Below are 22,391 nucleotides of genomic sequence, written 5' to 3'. Positions count from 1 at the left end.
GAGTAAGAGAAGTACCCAGTACTGATTTTCAAATGAGTTTGGAAATCATGAAGTTACAACGAAGCCAGTCAAAAATATTTTTTCTTTAACCGTCAGAAAACCATGTAAAGGCCAGGGGTGGGGGTGCACACCTATAACCCCAGCACTCAAAAGGCTGAGGCAGGAGTACTGCACAGATTCAAAGCCAGCGTGGGCTACATACTGAGTTCAAGGCCAGCTTGGACTACACAGCAGGATTCTGTCTCAAAAAAAAAAAAAAGTAAGACCTTTTTTATGTAGAGAGTTTGCTGGAAGTATGAGATAATTAGGGAAAAGATTCTGAGTGAGAACTGAACAGGTTGCACAGATACAAACGCAAGAGTGAGGTGGGATGAAGTGAGTTTGGTGATGAGAAAATAGGAAGACAAAGTGGACAAAGGCAGAGATCTATTTCAGAGATAGCGTTACTTGTTAGTGGATTGGCGCTTGTTTAAAGAATAACCAGCCAGTGTGGCAGTGCATGCCTGTAATCCCAGCTACTGGGAAGACTGAAGTAGGTCTGCATAATTTAATGAGCTCCTCTAAAAAACAGGCTGGGGATATAGCATCATAGTAGAATGCTTGCCTAGCATGCATGAGGTATTGGGCATAATCTCCAGTTAAAAAAAGATCAACACCAAAAACAACTACCAATGGTTTTTAGTAAACAACCTTAGGTTTATTTTTAATGTACCTATAAAACTTTGCCTTTTTTTTTTTTTTTTTTTTTTTTTGTCTTTTTGAGACAGGATCTCACTGTGAGGCTGGGGAAACAGCCATGTGTCACCATGCCTGGCTCAAACTTGGTTTTTGGTTTCCTAATATTTGGGGAAGTGTTTTCTTGTTAGTACCTTAAAAAAATTGTGCATCTTCTGATTTTTAAATTACTGCTTACTTTATCAAGTTAATATATATGCATACCCTGAATATAAAGCTAACGTTTAAAAAGGCCAAATAACAAAGATGCAGTGGCTCTGTTCCCCAAGTTCTTTTCCTCAGACAACCTCTTTATTTTTAGCCATTTTATCTGCCATTGTGCACCTTTGCATTTCATCTTGCCGCACAGTACGTATGACTTTAGATCTGTTCTGCTGCCTGCTTTGCCCAGTTGTAGTCCACCTTTCACATACAGATACATTACAGTATTTGGTTAAACCAGTATTCAATATTTGCAGTATTGTGCCTGTATAAAGACCGTTTATAGCTAAAGTTGCAGTGCATTAAATTATTATTTTTAAAATATAAACTTGCTTGTGATTTACAGAAAATTGTAAAGGGTAGTTTGGCATGGTGGGCTATATCTATAATACCAGCACTCAGGAGACTGAGACAGGAGAATCACTGTAAGTTTGAGGCCAGCCTGGGCTACCTAGTGAGTTCAGGGCCAGCATGAACTACACAGAGAGGCCATGTCTCAAAGAAAAAAAACTGAAGGATAATACATATAGTTTCCATATGCCTTGTATCATTCTCCCAATTAACCATTTACACTAGGATGATACATTTGTCATAGTTAATGAGCCCATATTGATATATAATTATCTTGTTGAGATGCTCTCGCTGTACGGTTCAAGCTGGCCTTGAACTTTGTAGCCCGGGTTGGTCTTGAACTTGCAATAATCCTGCATAGCCTGATATGGTGATTTTTTCTTCTCTCAGATTAAAAAGTGTATTTTCGAGACTACTCATTCTTGAGAGCGCATTTGGACACAGATTGAAATAGTTTTCTTTGAGAAGTTGGGAGACACTGTTCTATTGTCTTCTAGTTTCCAGTGTTACTATCAAGAATTCCAAAACCTTTCTGATTTTGGTCTGACAATTTGTATATGAGATGTTCCTCCCTCTTCCACTTTTACCCATGGTGTTCTGATGTCTTAGAGATTTGTTAAATGATAATGTGCCTGCTTTCACTTTACGTGGCACCTTTCAGTTTAGAAACATGACATTCACTTCTGGAAATTTTCTCCATTTATATTACTTGATTTCTTTTGTATTTGTCTAACTCTTTCTGGAAGTCTCATCATTTTAATATTGGATGTTCTGGACTCACTTTTCATTCCTAATTTTCATTTTTGTCACTTCGCCGTACTTTTGGGGAGGGATTTTTTTTTTTCCTGTTTTCAGATTTTTTAAAAATAGCACTGAGTCTGTAATCTTGGGAAGCTGAGGCAGGAAAACTGCCATGAGTTCAAGGCCAGCATGGACTACATTTTAAAAAGCTAGTAAATAAAGAAGTACCAGGGATTAAATCCAGCCAAGACCTGGTCGTAGTGAAGTGCTCTACCACTGTGGTACATCAAACATTACTTTTTTTATTTTGAAACAAATTCTTGCTAAATTGCCCTGTATGACCTCAGATTTCTCAATCCTCTTGCCTCAGCCTCTTGAGTGGCAGTGATTACAGGCAGATACCACCATACCTAGCTATTTCTTTCCTTTTTTTTAAATACCAGAGCTTGAACCCAGGACCCATGTGGAGCTGAATTCCCAGCTCTTTACAATTTTTTTTTTTTTGAGGCAGGGTCTGGTCAAGCCACTTAGGCTGGGTTCAGCCTATAGTCCTCCTACCTCAGACTTCCCAAGCCTGTGGTTATTATTATTACCTGCCTCCTCTTGCTCCTATTTTTAATAGATTCCTGTTACTGTTTAGATGGAGTATCTTTCTGAGAATACTAATGATAGTAAAGTTTTTGAGGTTTTCTTCCCCCTCCCAGTTTTTGTTTTCTCCAAGTTATTATTATTTTTACTTCCAAGCTTTTTTCCATGCAGGTGATTCCCCAGATTTGTTAGTTCTTGGATATCTCCTCATGATTAGAAGTTAGTGTCAAAAACTGTCTAGAAAAATACTTTTCTTCTTTCAGGTGAAGATGTAGCTGCCAGCCTTTGCAGGAGTCCAGCGTTCATCATTCAGTATCCCCCACAGGCTAAGCCTGTCTCTTTTACCCTCTCTAGAGAAGTAATCTCCAGAGCAGAGGCTGGGACAGGGGATCCTTCTCATCCCCAGCGTTCACTCAGTCCTTACTTTAACAACCTCCTGCATGTTCTTGGGTTATCTGTTATGCCCTCTTGAGAAGCTGGTTTTGTGCTGTGCAGATCAGATCTGCTTTCGGCTTTTCACTACCAGTGTAAATTTGGATTTCCTAAGGACTTCTTATCCATTGGCTTCCGAGGTTACCGATACCTTGTCTCCTTTTCTATTTTTCCTATCTTCAAAAGAGAAAATTTGAAAGAAAGGGAAAAAAGTTTTGTAGTTTTATTGTTATGTCTTTTTAACCGTGACATGGAGCAGACCTATCAACATGTTTTTATCCGTCCATCACTGATAGAATTTGCTTCCAAATAATGCAGTATCCTTGCATATACCTTTCCTTCCTTCCCTAATCATAACTAACTGGGCAGGATGGGGAGTAAACCATGGTGCAGGTAGATCCTGCAGCCCTTAGTCTTTGGATAACCCCGGATGTGGCAGATCTCTGGGTAGTCACCCAGCTGCTCTCAGAACTCTGTCCCCGGAAAATTGGCTGGGACCAGGGGGACCGACACTAAATATTCATTGACTGAGCAGCTGAATTTGAGAATCTGGTATGCGGAGATGTATGTAGGTATATAGTTATGTATGGCTACACAGATTTTTTGGTGTCTTTGCACTAGAAATTGTTCATGCTTTCTATTTTAAAAACATAGCTTTTAAAACAGTATTTATACTTTTATAATTTTCATAATATTTCCTCTCAGGTTATTGAATCCTTTTTAAATTTTTGGTCTTTGGTTTTTTTTTTTTTTTCTTTTTCAATGTCTTTGACATTTTGTATATTATGTAATTATGTACTTTAAATTTGTGGAAATATTTTCCTGTATTTTGTAGCTTTTTTTTTTTTAACTACATAGAGAAATTTTTTTTTTTTTTTTTGAGACAGGGTCTTGTTATGTAGTCTAGGCTGGCCTTGAACTTTTGGAGATCCTCCTGCCTCAGCCTTCCTAGTGCTGGGGTTACTGTCTAGCGCTACCACGCCCAGTTTAAGTAGTTCCTTTTAAAATCCATTTTACACTACATTTCTGTACAGAGATCTATTTCTAAGTGACTTGATTCCCTCGATTATTTGCCAATTTCATTGCAGAATCAAGTTCATTTAATTACTATGGTTTTATGGTTTGTTTTGATGTCCAAAATAACTCATTGCCTCCTTCATTTTTATTTTTCAAAATTGCCCTGGCTGGCTGGGAAATATAGCTCAGTGGTGCAGGTGCCTGCTTGGCAAGCACCAGGTCCTGAGTTCGATTCCCAACACCCTCTCCAAAACATCAGCTATGCGTTTGCAAACAAATTTTATGAATACCTTATCATTTTTCCTGTTGGGGCTTGGACTCTATTGACCTGTCAGTTTGATGAAAAGTTGTCCTTAAGTGTAGAACTGATTGTTGCCGCGTGTGGTGGTGCACCTCTGTAGTCCCAGCACTAAGGAAGCAGGACGGTCACTGAGCCCAGCCTGGGCTACATAGTGAGTTCAAGGCCAGGGTGATCAACACTGCAAGATCCTATCTCAAAAAACAAGTTTGTTAAAGAACAGTCTACCCGACACTAAGTAAATGTAGTACTTCTAGTGCAAGCACTTTGTACTGGCACTGCAGCAAAACTGTATTATTCTGTCCGTGTAAACTGCTTGCTTTCATCAGCAGACGCTGCTAGGTGCCTCGCGTGGATCTGCTGTGGAGTCCGCAGAGCTGTAGTTCCTCCGGGAGGTGCGGCGACCTCTACGGCGCATACTGGGGCGTCCGGAGTTGCCCCTTCCAGGGCGGCCGAGGCGAGGGCTCTGCCGGGCCGGGCTGGCCGGAGCCGCTCACGGGATCCGATCGTCCGCTCCGCGCTCCGGAACGTCTGTGGGCGTCGCGGGCTCCCGGCCGGCTCAGCCCGAGTCCGCGAGGCTCGGCGGGGCGGGCCGGCCGCGCCGCACTCCGGGTCTCCGCGCTCCTGCCGGGCCGCAGCGGAAGCGGGAGGCCCGCCGCGCACAGGCTCGGTCGCGGAGCCGGCGCTTCCTGGTCCCGCTCCTCGGGATCCCGGCGCCGGGGCCGGGCGCAGGCTGGGTCCGCGCCTCGCCAGCAGGGGGAACCGGGGCGGGCGCTCGGCCTGGGCCCCGCCCCGCGCTCCGCCGCCCGCCGCGCCCCGCCCCGCAGCCCCGCCGCCCGCAGCGCGGCCGCCCGGCCATGGAGGTGTCCATCCCGTCCTTTCGCTACGAGGAGAGCGACCTGGAGCGCGGGTACACGGTAGGCGCCCCCTCCTGCGCCCCGCGCCCCCGGCCCCGCCGCCCGGCTGCAGCGGCGGCTCGGAGGACGCGGCGGCCCGGACCTCGGCGAGGAGGGAGCTGGCGGCGGCCTGCTCCAGGGGCGCGCTCCGCTCCCGCCTGCCCGCGCCGGCCCTCCCCTCCCTCGCGGGCCCGATGCGGGTCGGGCTGCCGGGGAGGCCCGCGCGGGGGGCGCCACCTGCGCCTGCCCGGCCCGCTGCCGACAGTGTCCGCCGGCTCGCCGGGTCGGCCTTTCTGCCCTCTCCCACTCCGAGACCTCGCCGGGGGCGCAGTGTTTTACGCGCGTGTTTCGGGCCTGCGGGCGACGCCGGGGTGTTCGGGGCTGGGGTTGCAGAGCGCAGCCTGGAAAGCGGGACCGCGTCGCGCCCTGCTGCGGCCGCGCACTGATTGATGCGCTGCCTCTTCTCCCTTTAGTGGTAGCGTCGGTACTTGGTGACCATCCTTCTGAGCCGTGGTGCTTTCACAGTGAGAACTAAATCACTTTCACAAAGGAAGACGTGCAATTAAAGCAGGGCTTGGGGAGACTTCCAGGCTTCACGTGGGATTCCAGAGTTACATGGACGCTGGGTCTGAGCACCCCAAACCTCAGCACTTTCGGGGGTGAGGAAAGCGCTGTGAGAGCAGGCAGGCCCTCGTGGGCGGCGCTGTGTCAGGCTGGCCTGGTGTGTGAACATTGGCTAAGTAGCCTTTTAAGAAAGAAAGAAAAAAAAAGAGCTTCAACCCTTTCGAAGCTATTTCCTTGGAGTTTTATCTAAGACTAACACCCTGGCTGCCTTTCATTCTCCCAGAGGTCATTGCCCTTTGCCTATTGGTGACTCAGTGAGGCTACCCTTTTCCAGGCATTAATTTAGGATCTGAACTTCATTGGATCCTGTTTAAGCCTTGGTCTTCAGCTAAAAGATGAAGTTGGCTTCAGAGGTCCAAACCAAAAGTTAACTACCTGCAAATATAAGCACTTTTAAATAGATCAAAATTCAGGCTTGCTGCCTATTTATTTTTCTTTTGTTAGGGGATCTGTATTTTCCCCGCCTGAAGTTTTCAACTATGTATCTATTTATTACTTGGTGATCATGTTTATGTTTTTAAATTTTGAAAAAGTTACAGTAGATGTAATTCAGTGATAAATTTAAAGTAGAAGTGATAGCCAGGCTTGGTGCACACCTGTAATTCAGGCACTTATGAGGCCGAGGCAGGAGAATCATTAGGACTTTGAAGCCAACCTGAGCTGTAAAGTGAGTTGAAGCCAGCTTGCATTACCCAGTGAGACCCTGTCTCACCCCCCCCCCCGCAGAAGTAGAGGTGTTAGCCTGCTAATGCCTCGATAGGCCCAGAGAAAGAGTGTGTGTGGTATGAAAATATTCTTGTATGTATGAGGTCTCTGCCAGACTGCAGGTTGTGAATTAACCTGTTTAGGAAAACTCTTTTTTGGGTAAACTTTGTAGGAGAGTTTGAAGATGGCTTATATGATGCATTTGTGTGCTCTTTAAAAATTTACTTTAAAAATTACAACTCATATATTGGAAGCTATGTCTTTTGAAGTAAATTTTTTTACCTTTGTGAGTTTGTTAAGCAGCTGATAGATACTTTGTTTCCAGTAACTGATTTTATAATTGTACAGCCATGATTCATTCAACAAATCTTTTATAATTGTACAGCCATGATTCATTCAGCAAATCTTCACAGAATGCTTAGGTGCTGAGAATAGAGTGGTGGGTTTTATTTTGAGTTAGAAACAAAAAACAAAAAAAAGTACAGTCTGTTCTTACATGGGAAACTGGTAAAACCCTGTAACAAATCTGGTGACAGGAAGTTTAAAGTAGGATTGAGTGACTTCTCTCTTCTGTTCAAAGTCTTGTGCCCCTGGTTTTCTTAGAGAAGTTTTTCCCTGTTATGAAAACATACTGTTCTCCTTTTTAAAGAATAAATGACCAAAGTTTGCTACCACTGTTACCATGTAAGTGGGGACACCGCTGCATGCACAGGACTTCTGCGGTGAAGGCAGCGTGCTGCAGGGTGTTTAGCTGGGTGTCTGTTAATGCTCATTGATACCTGATAATTTTTTGCAGCTATAGCAAATGTTAAAATAAGACTTCCTTGCATATGCATTTTGATAGCCACTACTAGAATTTCTTCAAAACATTAGCTAAAAATGGTACCTCCAGACCGTTTAGTTTTTGTAGGCTGGGTGTGGTGGTGTGGTGGTAATTCCAGTACTGTGGGAGCCCAAGGCAGGAGGATTGCAGGTCTGAGCCCAGCTTTGGGCGATTGAGTGACTCAGTGAGACCTTGTTTTTAAAAAAAGAGGAAAGACTGGCGACGCAGTTCAGTGAGAAGGCTCTGAGTTTAATCCCCAGTATCAGGAGAAAAATGTTTTCAAAAATATTGCTCAATTATTCAAAAAGAGCATACAAATTTGTGCTTGTTGTACACAGTAATTTACCTCGAAAGTGTAAGTTTTTGCCCTTTAAACATTTAAGCATTTCCTGTGGACCTACTCTGTGTTGGGCAGGGAATCACAAGGGAAAGGGTTCTCAGCCAATCCCAGAGAGCTGAGCATGCCTCCGGGCCAGCGGGAGGGTGGGGCCTGCCCTGCTGAGGACAGTGTCTGGAGTGCTGACTTGGATTCTTGTTTTGCTAGGATCATGAATCTTAGAAAGAGGAAATGCAGGGTCAAAATGTCACTTGTGAACAAAAGTATTTTAAATAAACTCATAGGTATGCAAAAGTAAAATAGTAACTTCTGAATCAGCTTGGTTCATTTAAAGAAGTAGCAGATCTGTAGTGAAGGACAGATAACTCATTCTGCCCTTTCCCCGTGGGAGTTTGCTTGGTTGGGGTGTGCTTCTCCATCAAACTGTAACTCCCCAAGCCTCTGAGAGGTCCCGGGCTGTCACACAGTAGGGACTTGCCTGTCTCCTAAGTCCACACTAATGGCTGCCTTTGCCGACAGGAACTGGGGTCAGGAGGCCAGAAGGAGTGCAGTGGGTTAGGTTGGGCAGTCTGCTGTCATTGCAGAGTTTGAAGGAGGGAAGTGCCATGGCGGTGTTTCATCTGTAGAACATTTTTGTTTGGTAGGTTGTTTTGAAACAGGATTGCACTCTGTAGGCTAGGCTGGCCTCAAACCACTGCAGTCCTGCTTGTCTGGGTTACCGGCGTGCGTCATCACGCCTGACTGGTGTTTCATGTATTTAGAAGGACAACTCTCTCAGTCATTTTGGCCCACTGTGACAAAATGCCGTAAGCCGGTAGTTTATAGTTCACCTAAATGTGTTTTCACAGTTCTGGAGACTAGAAATCGGGGGCACTGGGAGCTACAAGTTATGTGTCTGCTGGGCCCACTCATGGTTCTTGGCTAGCACTGGCATCTGCATGCCCACTTGGTGGAGGAGACAGAGCTTCCCCAGCCAGCTTGGAAAGGTGCTGATTCTGGTCATCAGGTCTCCCGCTGGTCTCCACACTCCACCTCAGGAGTTGGGGATCCCAGCACTCTAAAGGGGGTCCCAGACATGTAGGCCACGGCAGTGACTGCGGTTCCTCCCTCACTTAAAAGATCCTTGCAGCTAACCAGACAGAGAGGATGGACTGGAAATGAGGGATGACAGTGCCAAGCTGCTGGTATGAGGCAGAAAGTGGCTCCCCAGGATGAGGGTGCCTGTGACAAGAAGAGGGCAGGGCAGCCGATTGCTTGGGAGCCACTGGCTGGGTGGCTGTAGGGTTGGAGTGGCTGTGTGGGGTTGGAGTTCAGATCTGGCGGAGGCCTGGGCCAGGGGAGAGTCTCCAAGGGACTGCTGAGCTGATCATTGGAGTTGGAAATGCACAGCGAGGAGAGAGGAGAGCTGAGGGTAAACACTCAGCACTGATTGAGAAGCTTAAAGTGCAGGACTTCGTACAGAACGAAACAGACAATCAAGCATATGTATTCTTGCCAGGCATCAGCACTTAGATGTACCAGTGACCTCAGCACAAGTATAACAGCTATGAATACTGAACCAGATCCACAAAGAAAGGGTCAAAAGAGAAACAAACAAATGCACATCATGAGTGGTTGGTAACTGTATGCCCGGCTGTTCAACTGTGGTCATCTGAGATACCGTGGCATACAACCAGAGTCTTTTGATAAGATTGATAAAAGGCAGAGATAGGTCAGCCTTGCGCATGCATTCCACCGAGGAGCTGAGCTCTCAAGAAATCCTCTAAGAATGCAGCTTAACTTTTACTAACATCCTTGGAAATCCCTCACAGACAAGCCCAAAATAATGCTTTTCCAAATTTCTAGGTGTCCATTCCACTGTCCATGATACAAATATCCCATGGCAGAAAATGCACAGCTGTCCCAGAATTCTGCTTTGTAATTCTTTTATACAATCTTCCCCTTTTTTTAGTGGGAATTGTCATTTTGGAGATTTCATCTTTCAACATTTAGGATTTTTTTTTTTAAGACAGGGCCTTCCTATGCAGTTCAGAGTGGTTTTGAACTCACTTTGTAGTTCAGGTTGGCCTTGAACTAACAGTGATCTTTCTGCCTCAGCCTCCTAAGTGCTGGAATTTCAGGGGTATACAACTACGCCTAGCCTAGGATTGTGATTTTCAACTCAAGGGAATTTGAACTTTGGGGATTTCATTTGGGATCATGATTTTGGGATCATGATTGGCACTGATTGTGCTTATACAAATACATCTTTCTTGTGAGATCTGGAATCTAGGGATTGTTTGCTTGATAAACGTAGAAATGTATCATGCTTTTCAGTACCTGAGGTAGCTTCATAGGTACATGATCACTATTGTGATATGTGCAGGATCATTATTGTTTTAAAGTTTTAATGATTAAAATGTAAAAGTTAAACAATATAATGAACCAGCATTTACTCATTACCTTCAGCTTTTACAGTTCTTAGTGCTCCTCATTCTGTCCTCTTTCAAAACTCTTACGTACTTAAAAGCAATTCTAAGGCTTAATTTCATCTATAAGCATTTTACCATGAATATCTGATAGATGAAGAACTTTGTAAACATAACCACTCTTGTCACTAGAAGGTGACAAAATGTTACTGTGAATATATACTGTTAATATCATTCACTTCCCAGTTGTTTATAACATAACACCAATACAAATAGTGCCTTGAAGTTTTTTATTTTTATTTTATTTTTTATGAGATAGGATCTTGCAGTGTAGTTCAGATGGGCCTCAAACTCTGCAATCCCTCTGCCTCAGCCTCCTGAGTGCTGGGATTACAGGCCTGTGCCACAACTCCCCAGCCTTGCAGTCTTTTTAACATAAGGCCAACATGAATATTGCCTTGGAATTTATTGGTATTGCCATTTTATCATTTCAAGAAGGAAGCTGAGAGGTTGAGTCACTGCTGGATCCCCAAGGCCAGCCCTCCTTTCAGTTTGGTTTCTTCCTTCTGGTGACAAAAGTTGTCAGTGTTTTGTTTTGTGTATGCTGTAGTATCTGAAGGAACAGAGGGTGTCTCTTATTAGTTTGGGTACTGCTTTTCTAGAAGTGCTGAGCAGGAAAAACCCTTTCATACCTCATCAGCAGTCCTGATTCTTGGTGACCCCTTTGCAGGGTGATTCTGGGTACTGATTGGTTGAGGCCAGGCCAGCACTGTGGTCGAAGGATGAGCTGGGCCTGGGGTCGGTCATTTTGCTGCCCAGCATGTGGACACTTGAGACTGGCCCACTGGCCTCAGCAAGGCTGCTGCAAACATGAGAGCCCTTTGAGAAACATGATCCAGGCTACCCCGAGGCCCCATTCTGCTGACCATAGCCTGAGCGCAAGGTTAATGTTTATTGAATGATTAATCAGGCATGTGTTAGTAAATTCTTTACCCTTGATGACAAAAAGTACAGTTTCAAAGGTGCAGCGACCCATCGTGGCTCCTGAGGTTTTTGGGGTTAAGGACTGCGAGAGAATAAAAAAAAAAAATACAGAGGAGACAAAGCTGGGGTCAGGGGAGCCCTCAGTCTCCTGATGGGAGGAAAGGTACTGCTCAACCAGTGCAGCATGTTTGTTTATATACTGGGAAAGATGATGTCAGTTTCACCCTCTGCCTAGCAACCCACTGCTTGGATTGTCCAGGGCCTTGGTGTTTTCCTGGGCTGTACCAATTTATTCAGGTGGCTGAGGGTGGGGTGGGAGTGTTTCTGTGTTTTCTGGTAAGGTCGAATTTGGTTCATGCCCTAGGTCAATTTCCAGCTTCCACAGCTCCCAACAGAAAAGTTCTTGATGAATATTACCAAACTTAGAAGGTGTTGCTTGGGTCATGGAGTACTCATTGTGCAGGAGGTGTTGGCTGAAATAAGTAAAGTAAATGATAAAAATAATAAAAAAAATCAAAATGAGGCGCTGAGAATGTAGCTCAGCAACACAGTACTTGCCTGGCAGGTGTGAAGTCATGAGTTTGATCCCTTGTACCAAATTAATTAATTAATAATAAGAAAGAATCCTAGGAGACTAAAAAAAAGGGGGGGGTCCGGGGATTTAAGCATAAGCACCTGCTTAGCAAGCAGGAGGTTGCAAGTTTGACCCTTGGTACCCCCCGCAAAAGACAAAATGACTACAAGACAATTAAATTTTGAAAAGATGGTGTTAAAATTTGGGAATACTCATAATAATCTTTTTATCTTATTTTTTATCTTTTTCAGTAAATTTATAATTTTGAAGTAATTTTATATTTACGGAAAATGGAAAGTCAGTATAGAGTTCATTTGTACCCTCCTGTCTTAACCCTCAGTCTTCAGTATACCGTGGTATACCGTGGTACTTTTGTCAAATGTGGACACTAACAAGATTTTGTTACTAATAACTAAATTATAGACCTGCTTGGATTTCACCAATTTTGTGGTTAAGTATCACATTACATTTCTTTTTGTATGTTTTAATCACATAGCACACTATCTCAAAATTGATCCAAGTGTATCGATAGACAATAAATTACAGGTCAAATTAAATTTTGGTTATTTCAGATGTTTCCTGGGTAATTCCTGCCATTTGGGAAGAACTCATGTATGTTTCACTGTGTTACTTGTGGCTCAAAATGAAAAATGTAATCCCAGAACTCAAGAGGCTGAGGCAAGACGATCACTGTGAGTTTTGGACCAACCTGGGTTTCCACAGTGAGTTCAAGGCCAGCCTGAACTGCGTAGCCAGACCCTCTCTAAAAGAAAGAAAGAGATCCGATCTGACGATGGCGGCTTGATAGGTTGCAGAGTGGAGAGCCTCTGAGAAAAACAACTCAGATGCTAGAATTTAACACCATGGAGAAGACCAGACGGAAAGGAGAGGGATTCTCATGGCCCAGGAGGAAACTGAGGAAAAAGAAAAAACAAGAAAGGAAGGAAGGAAAAATGTGGCGGAAAGACTAGAACCAGGCGCTCTCACTGCAGCCAGTCCCAGGCTGTGCTGGGTATGGTAGGAGTCTGACAATTCACGGTCATGCTGAAGTGGCAGCTGCCTAAACGGGGAGTTGGTGGGCCCAGGCCCTTGGCGGGAGGATGCGGTGCAACGGAGAGTGGCACTATGTGGAGAGCTGCATTAATCTGTGGTGAGTGCTAGGGGTTGGGTCCCGGGGAGGGGGTGACCAGCTGGACAACATATTGGAGTTGGACAGGAAGGCCTGAACTCAGAACCACAGTGGCGTCAGTCAGCCTCCCCTGGCCCAGAGAGGACTGGTGAGATCTGCTTGAGCTGGGTCCCGCCCCTGGTAGGGACACAATAGCCAGGGACGAAACTGTCCTGAACCTGTGATGTCCACATGGCACAGACTAACGTGCTGAAGACAATCGCTGGTTAACTGGCTCAGAGGAGAGGGGCCAGCCCACATTGTCCCTGCGTGCACCTCAGATCAATAGTAAACTGGAGAGGGCAGCAATCCCCTAGCCAGCATGCTTCAGAAAAACCGTAGGCGATAGGGAAAGGGCCTGAGACCTCCACCATACACCTGTCTGAAAGAAACCAGAAACATGATAAGACAAAGAAGAAAAAACCTTCACCCACTGACCCAGGAAAAATAAGTCCAGGAGAAGTAAATACAGAAGAGATCCAGGGCAGCAATCATGCAGTATCAGCCACAGCATCAGTGGAAATAAAGAAATACTTTTGTGATCTCATAGACGAACTTAAAATTGAAAGTCTGATCCAAGTGAGGCAAGATATAAAAAGATTAATAAAAGAAATGCTAAGCACCTCTCAAGAAGACGCAGATGGAAGAATGGAGGAACCCAGAAAAAGAAGAGAAACCTTTGATGAAGAATATAAACAAAATCTAGAATACATGAAACAGATTCAAAGAGATTACCAGGAAATTAAAAACTCCATTGAAAGCTGGCAGAATTCCTTGACAGAAACTAAAGTTAGACTTTCAAAACTTGAAGATAGATTTGCAGTGCATGATCAGGAAAGGAAAGATTTCTTAAAAATAAGAAGGAACCAGGAAATAACAATACAAAGACTAGAAGATGACAAGAGGATCTTTAACTTAAGAATAAAACACATGAGCGAAGAAGCAGGAGTAAACAAATGAATTACAAAGGCTATTCACAGAAACAATTAAGGAAAACGTCCCAAGCATAGGAAAAAGAAATGATATCTAGATAATGAAGCAAACAGAACTTCAGCTACCTACAACCAAAAAAGATCTATAACCAGACATATAATAATCAAGATTCCAGAAATTCATCACAAGAACAGAATATTAAAAGCTGTCAGAGAAAAGAAACAGATCAACTATAAAGGAAAACCCATCAAAATCACGACAGACTTCTCGACACAAACTATCAAATCAAGAAGAGCTTGGAGCAAAGTATTCCAAGCCATGAAAGATAATAACCTCCAACCCAGATTGATGTACCCTGAAAAACTGTCTCTCAAAATTAATGGAGGAACAAGATGCTTCCATGACAAAGAGGAACTGGGGAGTTTGCGACTACCAATCCAACCCTACAAAAAATACTGAAGGACATTCTAGAGAGAGAGAGAGAAAAAAAAAATACCAGGATTCCAGCAACAGTGGCAGAGAGATCTCAATGAACAGGGCAGACAGTGGAATGAAGGAGAAAAGTAAACAATCAATAGCAGAAAAATAGCATAGCAGAGATGAGGCAGAGAAGGCTGACTATTAGTCTCTAACATAGATGACCTTGATACACTAACAAAAAGAAACACAGAGTAGATCAGGAGATAGGGTCCATCAGGATGCTCTGAATAGGAAATATACTCAACCTGAAAGAGGGTTAATGATCTGAAAGTCAAAGATGAGAAACAATGCTATATGTGACAGGGAACTAGAGAGAAATAGGGACAACTCGTCTAGCAGCCACAGACAGGTTAGAAAGTCATGACACTTTTGTGCAGTGGAGAACTACTCAGCTATAAGGAAGGAAAACCTTGAGGCTTTAGTAGGTAAATGAATACAACTCAGGATCAAGCTCAGGGGTAAAAAGGTTCAGAACCACTTAGGTAAATAGCAGGTTGCCGCCCTAATCTAAAAACTAAAGGAGTTAGTGGGACCCAAAATGTACAAAGCACCCTGAGAAAGGATTCAGTATGTATTCACTGTGTGAAGATGGGGACAACTATTTGGAAGAAAACTAGAGACAATAAGACAGACAGTGAAGATCTCTGGTGGTCTTGCTTTGAAATCTGTGTTTCTTAAATTATTTTCTTATGATCTGTTCTGTTTTGTTATGTTTAATTTTACCCTCTTTAAAATAAAAAAATTTTTAAAAATTACAAATCCAAAAGAAAGAAAGACAGACAGAAAGAGATGCAGGCTAGGATTCCTGCCATCTGCATTCCAGCCTTGCCTCTAGCATTTAACCTGAACCCAGACCTGTGTAACTTACTTTCATCCTCTGTGAGAGGGGATAATGTAGTACCAACCTTATGGGACTGCGTGGAAGGGAGAGAGAATGCTTGCAAAGCACCAGGAGCAGTGTTTTTAGATATGATTGTGATTTACCCCTATCATTTCAAGGTTACTTCTTTAAAATCTCTTTAGTATGCCGTGGCCAGCACTCCTGAGGCTGAAGCAGGAGGATCACTGTGAGTTGGGGGCCTAGGTCGTACTCTAACTTGTAACACACTGAAAAATGAACCAGGCATAATAATAGCTGAGCCTGAACTGCATAGCGAGACCCTGTCAAAAACAAAACAAACAAACAAAAAAAAACAAAAAAAAAACCCCCACAAAAAAACCAGTAACTAAATAAATAGCTCTTTAATGTAAATTAATAATGTTAAGCAAACTCTGGGAGAAGTATTTGTTACAAAAAAAATAAACTTTTTTGCAAAAACTTTAAAGTACTTCAGAAACAATAATTAGCTTTTAAAATGTGTGTTCAGTTAGGGTTCAGTTTGCTATCTTATTTACAGGTACAGACAGAAGACAGGTCCCTGTCTTCTCAGGACAACTGGAATTTTTCCCTTAGTTTTTTCATCATCAGCTGTCTTTTTTTCACTCACACCGAAAGTCTTAGTTCTTTAATTGTTGAGACTGACAAAATATCACACACTTAACTGTTTGCTTTATCTCTCATTGTAGACATAAACGTGTCTCAATCTGAATACCAGTTCTGGCCCTGACAAGGTGATAATGCAGTACTGCCTGATTTTTTAAAGCAAGTTCTTTTGTTTTCAGCTCTGAATCACTAGGGAGGTACCAGTGAGTGTTTTAAAGTCACGTGGCTTGATTCCTCTCTGTTTATAACACCAGATGACTTCACAACCTCATTTTATGTTGTATTTTTAGGGATCTCTAGAATAATTAAGGTCGTCTTTTCTTTGTACAAAATGTGTACAAAGTGCTAAATCAATTGTACCCCACTTTTGTTTATGCCCACCACACTCCTGTTTCTCAAAATTGTAACATGATGCTGCCATCAGCACTCCACTAATAGGGAGTTTTATCCTTCTGCGGATCACTGCTAACGTGTTGATGGAATCAAAGGATTCCTTGGTGAAATAAAGTTGAATCCTTCCTCTGGTGCTGTGTGCTGGTGCTGGTGCAGTCATGTGCCTGCTCTGCTTCGCCCTAACTAAGGGTGCGCGCAGAGGAGGATGCGGGCCGTGAGGGCGGGTACAGCTTATGCCACTGAGCTGAAATCCCCGGCTAATTGGGTAACTTTAAAAATTAAATTTTTACTATTTTGGATAACCTTCTTATATCTAATATTAGTTACTCAGGTTTTTTTAAACTAGTATACAGTGAGTCACAGTAAACCCAACATTCCATTAGAAGAAAAGCAGTCACTTCTTTCACTGACCACTCAGACTGAAAATAATTTCAGCCTCACACTTTGTGGGAGGTAAACTCACAAATAAGTGAAGTCAAATATTCTCATAAGAATGTTTTATTTAAGTTTAAACTAGTAAAAAAAGTAGATCTTTTAACCTGTAGTTGGAATATTTGTTCATAATTGGACTAATGAAAAAAAATGCATTTCAAAAGCGGATTCCTACCGCAAAGAGTTCTGTTTCTGAATCCAGCTTTCATTGAGATTCTTGAGAGAAAAGGTAAAACATAAGAGCCTGGCAGGGAACATCCTTGTCGCCTTCCTGATTTTAGGCAGAAAACTTTCAGGTTTTTCTCTTTTAGTATGTTCTCTGTTGGCTTGTCATAGATGGCTTTTATTAGATTGAGATGAAGAAATTTTAGTTCTAGTCTGTCGGTGTCGCTCCCGGCCGGCAGGAAGAACACACGACAGGATCTGGCAGTGGCAAGGCGCTTTTATTTTCTCTCCCTTTCACAGTCTGCCCCGGGAATCCTCCCGGCCGAAGCCTCTGTTGGTCCGCTCCCCGCGGCTCCTTCCGTGCTTCTCTTCCGCAGGGTGGAGGCGCTGGCTTATATACCGATACAACCTCCAATCATATCGAAGCAGTTCGGGCGAGCTGATTGGCTAGCGTCACTGGTGACTAGGTAGACTATTCTGCTGAGCAGGCGCTTAATGCAGAGATACAGATCAGGAAGCAGGAAATAGGCGCCATCTCGGCGTGCTCGATGGGAGGGGTAATCTCAGGCTTTGCTCTTTCCTACGGGCCTCGCGACCGTCACTCAGGGTGACCTAGTGGTGCTGTGGCTCCCAACATCTCCCCCTTTTTTATTTTTTATGAATGTGCGCATCGTAGCCCTTCCTGGACTGGGTGCAGAGGCTTATGCCCTATGCGGAGGCCCACCGTAGGTCCTTGGCTTAGACCCTGGTCGGCCGTCCCATGGTCTGCCAAGGCCCTGAGGCCCTCGTCCTTTTTCTAGGGCCAGGCACAAACTGGACGGAACCTGGATGCACACAAGCTTGCACTCATTTCCTCTCCGTAAAGAAATCCCCTCGGAGAGAAATTTAGACCTGGGCAGCATCTAACAGTCCAGCGGCTTACGTGCAGGATGGGGTAGGGCCTGGCTTAGGTTGAGTCGCACCGGGGGAGTACGCTCTTACCCGTCATTGACTCTCCTACCTAGCTATGTCATAATTTTTTAGAGGAGGAGTGTGGGAAGCTCACCGCCCCTAGACTCGGTCGTAGGCTAGGCGAGCGAGCCATGCATATGCCTGAGGATCTTCTTGTCCATTTCGGGCTACCGCTATTTCTATTCATCTTGTTGGTTGGTCTGTGATGGATCTCCGGTAGGGCAGGTCTGATCTTCAGTCGAGGGCTTTGTCGCCCGTGTCAGTCTCTCCGGTACCCACAGTGGTTCTCGTCCCGGTTCCTGTGGGAAGACACAAACCGCACCTCGGTTCCAGCTGACCACTGGATCCGGGCCCATCCATTGTCCTGTCAGGACATCTTTCCACTTCACCCACCCTTTATGGTTGGGGGAAGGGTTGCAGTGCTCCATAGCTGGGGAGCAATTATCATTATTTAAATTTAAAAAATTGTGTGTGAATAGTGCCATGGATAATCGTGCCTTTGGGGCCAGGCCTTGGCCTACTCCCCCTTTTTGTTTAGCTAGAATTGCTTTGAGACTTCTATGGGCTCTTTCGATGATTCCTTGACCTTGGGGATTGTATGGGATACCATGTTTTAATTGAACCTCCATCATTTTGCAGAACTCATTGAAGGCTTTGCCTATATAGGCTGGTCCATTATCAGTCTTTAATATTTTTGGTTTGCCCCATGCGGCCCAAGCCGCCAGGCAATGATTGATCACATTAGACACTTTTTCACCTGTTTCTGCTGTTGCAAATATGATGTGAGAACAGGTGTCTGTGGAAACATGAACATATTTAAGAGTCCCAAACTCCTGTATATGTGTGATGTCCATCTGCCAAACATCACCAGGGATCAAGCCTCGAGGGTTTACTCCCATCGGTATGGCAGGTTTGTATGTGGCACAGGAGCCACATAGTCGCACGATATCTCATGCATCTGCTCTGGGAACATGGAAATGGTTTGCTAGTGTCCTGGCATTGACATGAAACTTATCATGGAAGGCACGGGCTCGCTCGATTGGTGTTAGTAAGGTAAAAATCCATAACGGGCGAGTGGCAGTGTCAGCAGCCGCATTCCCCTGTGCCATAGGCCCTGGCAGGGATGTATGTGCTCTTATGTGGGTGGTGAAGACCTTATGGTGCCTGTTCTGAAGCAATGTCTGGATAGACAGGAACAGCCCAGCCACTGTGGAAGTGGATCTAATTAAACCGGCAGTCTCAAGCACTTGCATAGCATTGACCACATACCTAGAATCGGAGACAATGTTAATGGCTCCTGAGAACCGTTCAAGAATCATTTTAACGATCTGCAGTTCCACCACCTGAGGCTGATCTGGTTCAAATTGTATGGTAACCGGGGGCTTGCCTAGGATCACATAGGCGCCTATCCCCGTCTTGGAGCCATCTGTATATATTGTAGTTGCTGGGACTAATGGCTCAGAGGCAGTAACCTTTGGAAAAATTACAGGGTGCTGAGTAACAAATGACAAGATAGGGTCTTTAGGGTATTGATTGTCTATATCCCCATGGAAAACACATCTCAAAATGGCCCAAGTATCTATGCAGGCAGCCAGGGTCTTGATCTGGCTGGCGGTATAGGGTACTCGGATGGCTTGTGGTCCTGAGCCAAAATGTTGGACAGCTCTATCATGCGCTTCAAGGGCCAATGAAGCGACTGCCTCCGGGTAATGTTCTATGACTTTTGCAGGTGAGACCTTAGGGTGTATCCACAGGAGTGGTCTTTTCTGCCAAATCACCGCTGTGGGCTGTAGACTAGTCTGTAGCAAACAGACGTCAAAGGGTCGCCCTGGTTCAATTCTGTGTAAGGTAGCCCCACCTAAGGCTTCCTCCACTCTCTGTAAGGCAGCTCTTGCCTCAGGAGTGAGCCTCCTGTGGGAGGCTATATCTGGGTCTCCCTTCAGAAGGTCGAACAGGGGTTTGAGATCTGAATTTGGTATATGTAAATATGGCCTAATCCAATTAATGTCTCCCAATAGCTTTTGCATGTCATTTAGGGTCGTAACGCCATCCGTCCTAATGGTGACCTTCTGCGGAGAGACTAGCATAGGGGAGATTCTCGCGCCTAAGTAGGTCACCATTTCTCCTCCCTGAATCTTGTCGGGGGCAACATGCAGATTGGCTTGTCTCAGGGCCTCGACCAACTGGCCGAGCATATTATTTAGCATGTCTGGGTCCCTGCCGCTGAGCAAAAGGTCGTCCATGTAATGCACACATCTTATCTTGGGAAAGGATTTCCGTAGGGGGGCCAGTAGGGAATCAAGGTAAATCTGACACATAGTGGGACTGTTGGCCATACTTTGGGGCAGCGTTATCCACTCGTATCTGAGATCAGGGCTTTCTTGGTTAATGGTGGGTAAAGTAAAGGCGAACCAATGGGTGTCCTCTGGATGCAGGGGGATTGAGAAGAAACAGTCTCTAAGATCTATAACATAAATCGGCCAAGACTGAGGGATGGCTGAGAGAGCTGGCAGCCCCCTCTGGACCGCCCCCAGGGACTGCATCTGCGCGTTGACCGCCCTTAGATCATGGAGCAGCCTCCACTTGCCAGACTTTTTCTTAATTATAAAAATGGGGGTGTTCCATGGGGAGGTCGACGGCTTAATGTGTCCTAATCTAAGTTGTGTACTGACTATTTCTGACAAGGCTAATAGCTTTTCCTTAGGCAGGGGCCACTGAGGTACCCAAACCGGATCATTTGATTTCCAGGTGATTTTGATTGAAGTGGGTAGGAGAGCTTCTTCAGTGGCCCCTAAGAAAAACCCAGCCCTTGCCTACCTTTTCTGTTCTCTACTGGTATTGGGGATGTCCGACCCTGTAGGGCATTGCCCAAGCCTTTGCCGGGGGTATATCCCTGGTTCCTGAGTATATCCTTAGCCTGGGGGGAGCAGTTTGACGTAAGTGTGACATCCATCTGAGTGAGGATGTCCCTTCCCCATAGAGACACTGGCAACTGCAACACAAATGGTTGGAAATGGCCCTGATGACCCTCCTCATCGCACCAGAGAAGGGTTGAGGCGCTAACCTGGGGGGCTGACACCATCTCCAGACCTTGGAGCGTGTTGTCTGCAGTGTTGGTAGGCCAGCCAGAAGGCCAGTCCTTTCTGGAGATAATGGAGCGATCAGCTCCTGTATCTAAGAGTCCTGTTATATTCCTACCATTAATCTTAAGTGAGAGCATAGGCCTTTTATCAAGTGTCATATGCAGTCCTTCGAAGACTTCTCCTGAGGAGCCAAAATTCTGACTGTCCCTAGTCTTTTGTTTTGAAGGGAATCTCTTATGGAGACTGGGAAGCAGCAGGAGCTGCGCTATCTTATCCCCCTCATTAATTACCATTGTGCCTACAAGAGATTGGACCATGATTTTGATATTTCCCGTGTAATCCGAGTCAATGACCCCTGGGACCACCGTGAGACCCCGAAGGGCCGTGGCGGATCTCCCGATCACCAGACCCACGGAATTTTCAGGTAACGGTCCCTTAAAGGTGGTTTCAACCACTTGAACACCCATGTCAGGCGCTAATATGAGTCTGGAGGCGACACTGAGGTCCACACCTGCTGACCCAGGGGTGGCCCTTGTTGAAGGCTGCCATCCTGCCCTGCCCTGTCTCTGGGGCGGGGGCCCGCCTGTGAGGAGGGCCCCCTCTGGCCGTTTTTTGGCTCTCTAGCATCTCGTCCACAAATACGGTTGCCCTGAGCATCAGAGACCGACCTATACTCCTCAGCTTTGTGTGGTCCCTTCTTGCATCACCCACAAACATATGGCTCTTCATTCCTAGGACGGGACCTAGCATCCGCATTGTTTGGGCAGTGATGTTTAATGTGTCCTGGCTCCCCGCAGGCAAAACACCCTCTGGCCTTACGTTCCCCTCCTGACCCGCGAGGTCCCCTCTGCTGTACAGCTGTGGCCAGGAGAGCAGCCACTCCCGAGTTGGAGAGCGGCCCCCCTATCTCTCTGCATATCCTAATCCAGGTGTTGAGGTCCTTGTTCTTATGAGGGGCTATCGCTGCCTTGCACTCCTTTGTGCATTGCTCGAAAATCAGCTGCCTTACCAGCGGTCGAGCCACTCCCGGATCAGAAAATATTTTATCGGCAGCATCTTGCATTCGGGCCACAAAGTCAACAAATGGCTCTGTGGTACCCTGAATTATTTTTGAAAGACACAGGGAGGCTGTTCCGGCACCACTTACCTGCTTCCAGGCGCGGAGCCCTATGGCATTGATTTGTTCATAGACAGCGCCAGGGAACTGAGTCTGATCATCAGCGTGCTGACCTTCTCCCATAAGCATTTCCTTGTTCCACCCCCGGTTTCCCCGATTGGCGTTTCTCTCAGCCTGCTCGGCAGAGAACTCGGCGTACCAGGCTCGCCAATCCAGGTAACTACCCGAGGGCAGACACGCCTTTGCCAGCTGAATTCAGTCCGCGGGGGTGAGGGGCCCAGAAGACAGGTTCTCCAGCATGGCAATGGTGTAAGGTGCAGTCGGCCCAAAGGTTGTAACTGCATTTTTAAGTTCTCTAATCTGCTTTATCTCAAAAGGCTCCCATGCATTACGTCCCTGGCCCATAGCTACTTGTACAGGAAATATCCCGTAGGGGCCACTATCTATCCCAGGTAGTGGATGTACCTCATGA

The 22,391-nt window shown here is 45.4% G+C and overlaps 1 protein-coding gene across 1 annotated transcript in view; it reads left to right on the top strand.

Annotated features, from left to right (window-relative positions):
* Positions 1 to 5,153: 5,153 nt before the first annotated feature.
* Snx24 (sorting nexin 24) overlaps positions 5,154 to 22,391 on the top strand; it is a 156,805-nt gene continuing 139,567 nt past the window's right edge. The window contains exon 1 of the mRNA XM_063232443.1: positions 5,154 to 5,280. Coding sequence (XP_063088513.1) covers positions 5,221 to 5,280 — 60 coding nt within the window. The 5' untranslated portion in view covers positions 5,154 to 5,220. The remainder of the gene's footprint in view (positions 5,281 to 22,391) is intronic.

This window comes from Cavia porcellus, unplaced genomic scaffold (genome assembly GCF_034190915.1).
Source record: "Cavia porcellus strain 051 isolate PalLab524CR breed Dunkin Hartley unplaced genomic scaffold, mCavPor4.1 scaffold_21, whole genome shotgun sequence".
Lineage (NCBI taxonomy): Eukaryota > Metazoa > Chordata > Mammalia > Rodentia > Caviidae > Cavia > Cavia porcellus.
The sequence above is the reverse complement of the archived record's forward strand: the minus strand, read 5'-3'. Positions and strand labels throughout refer to the sequence as shown.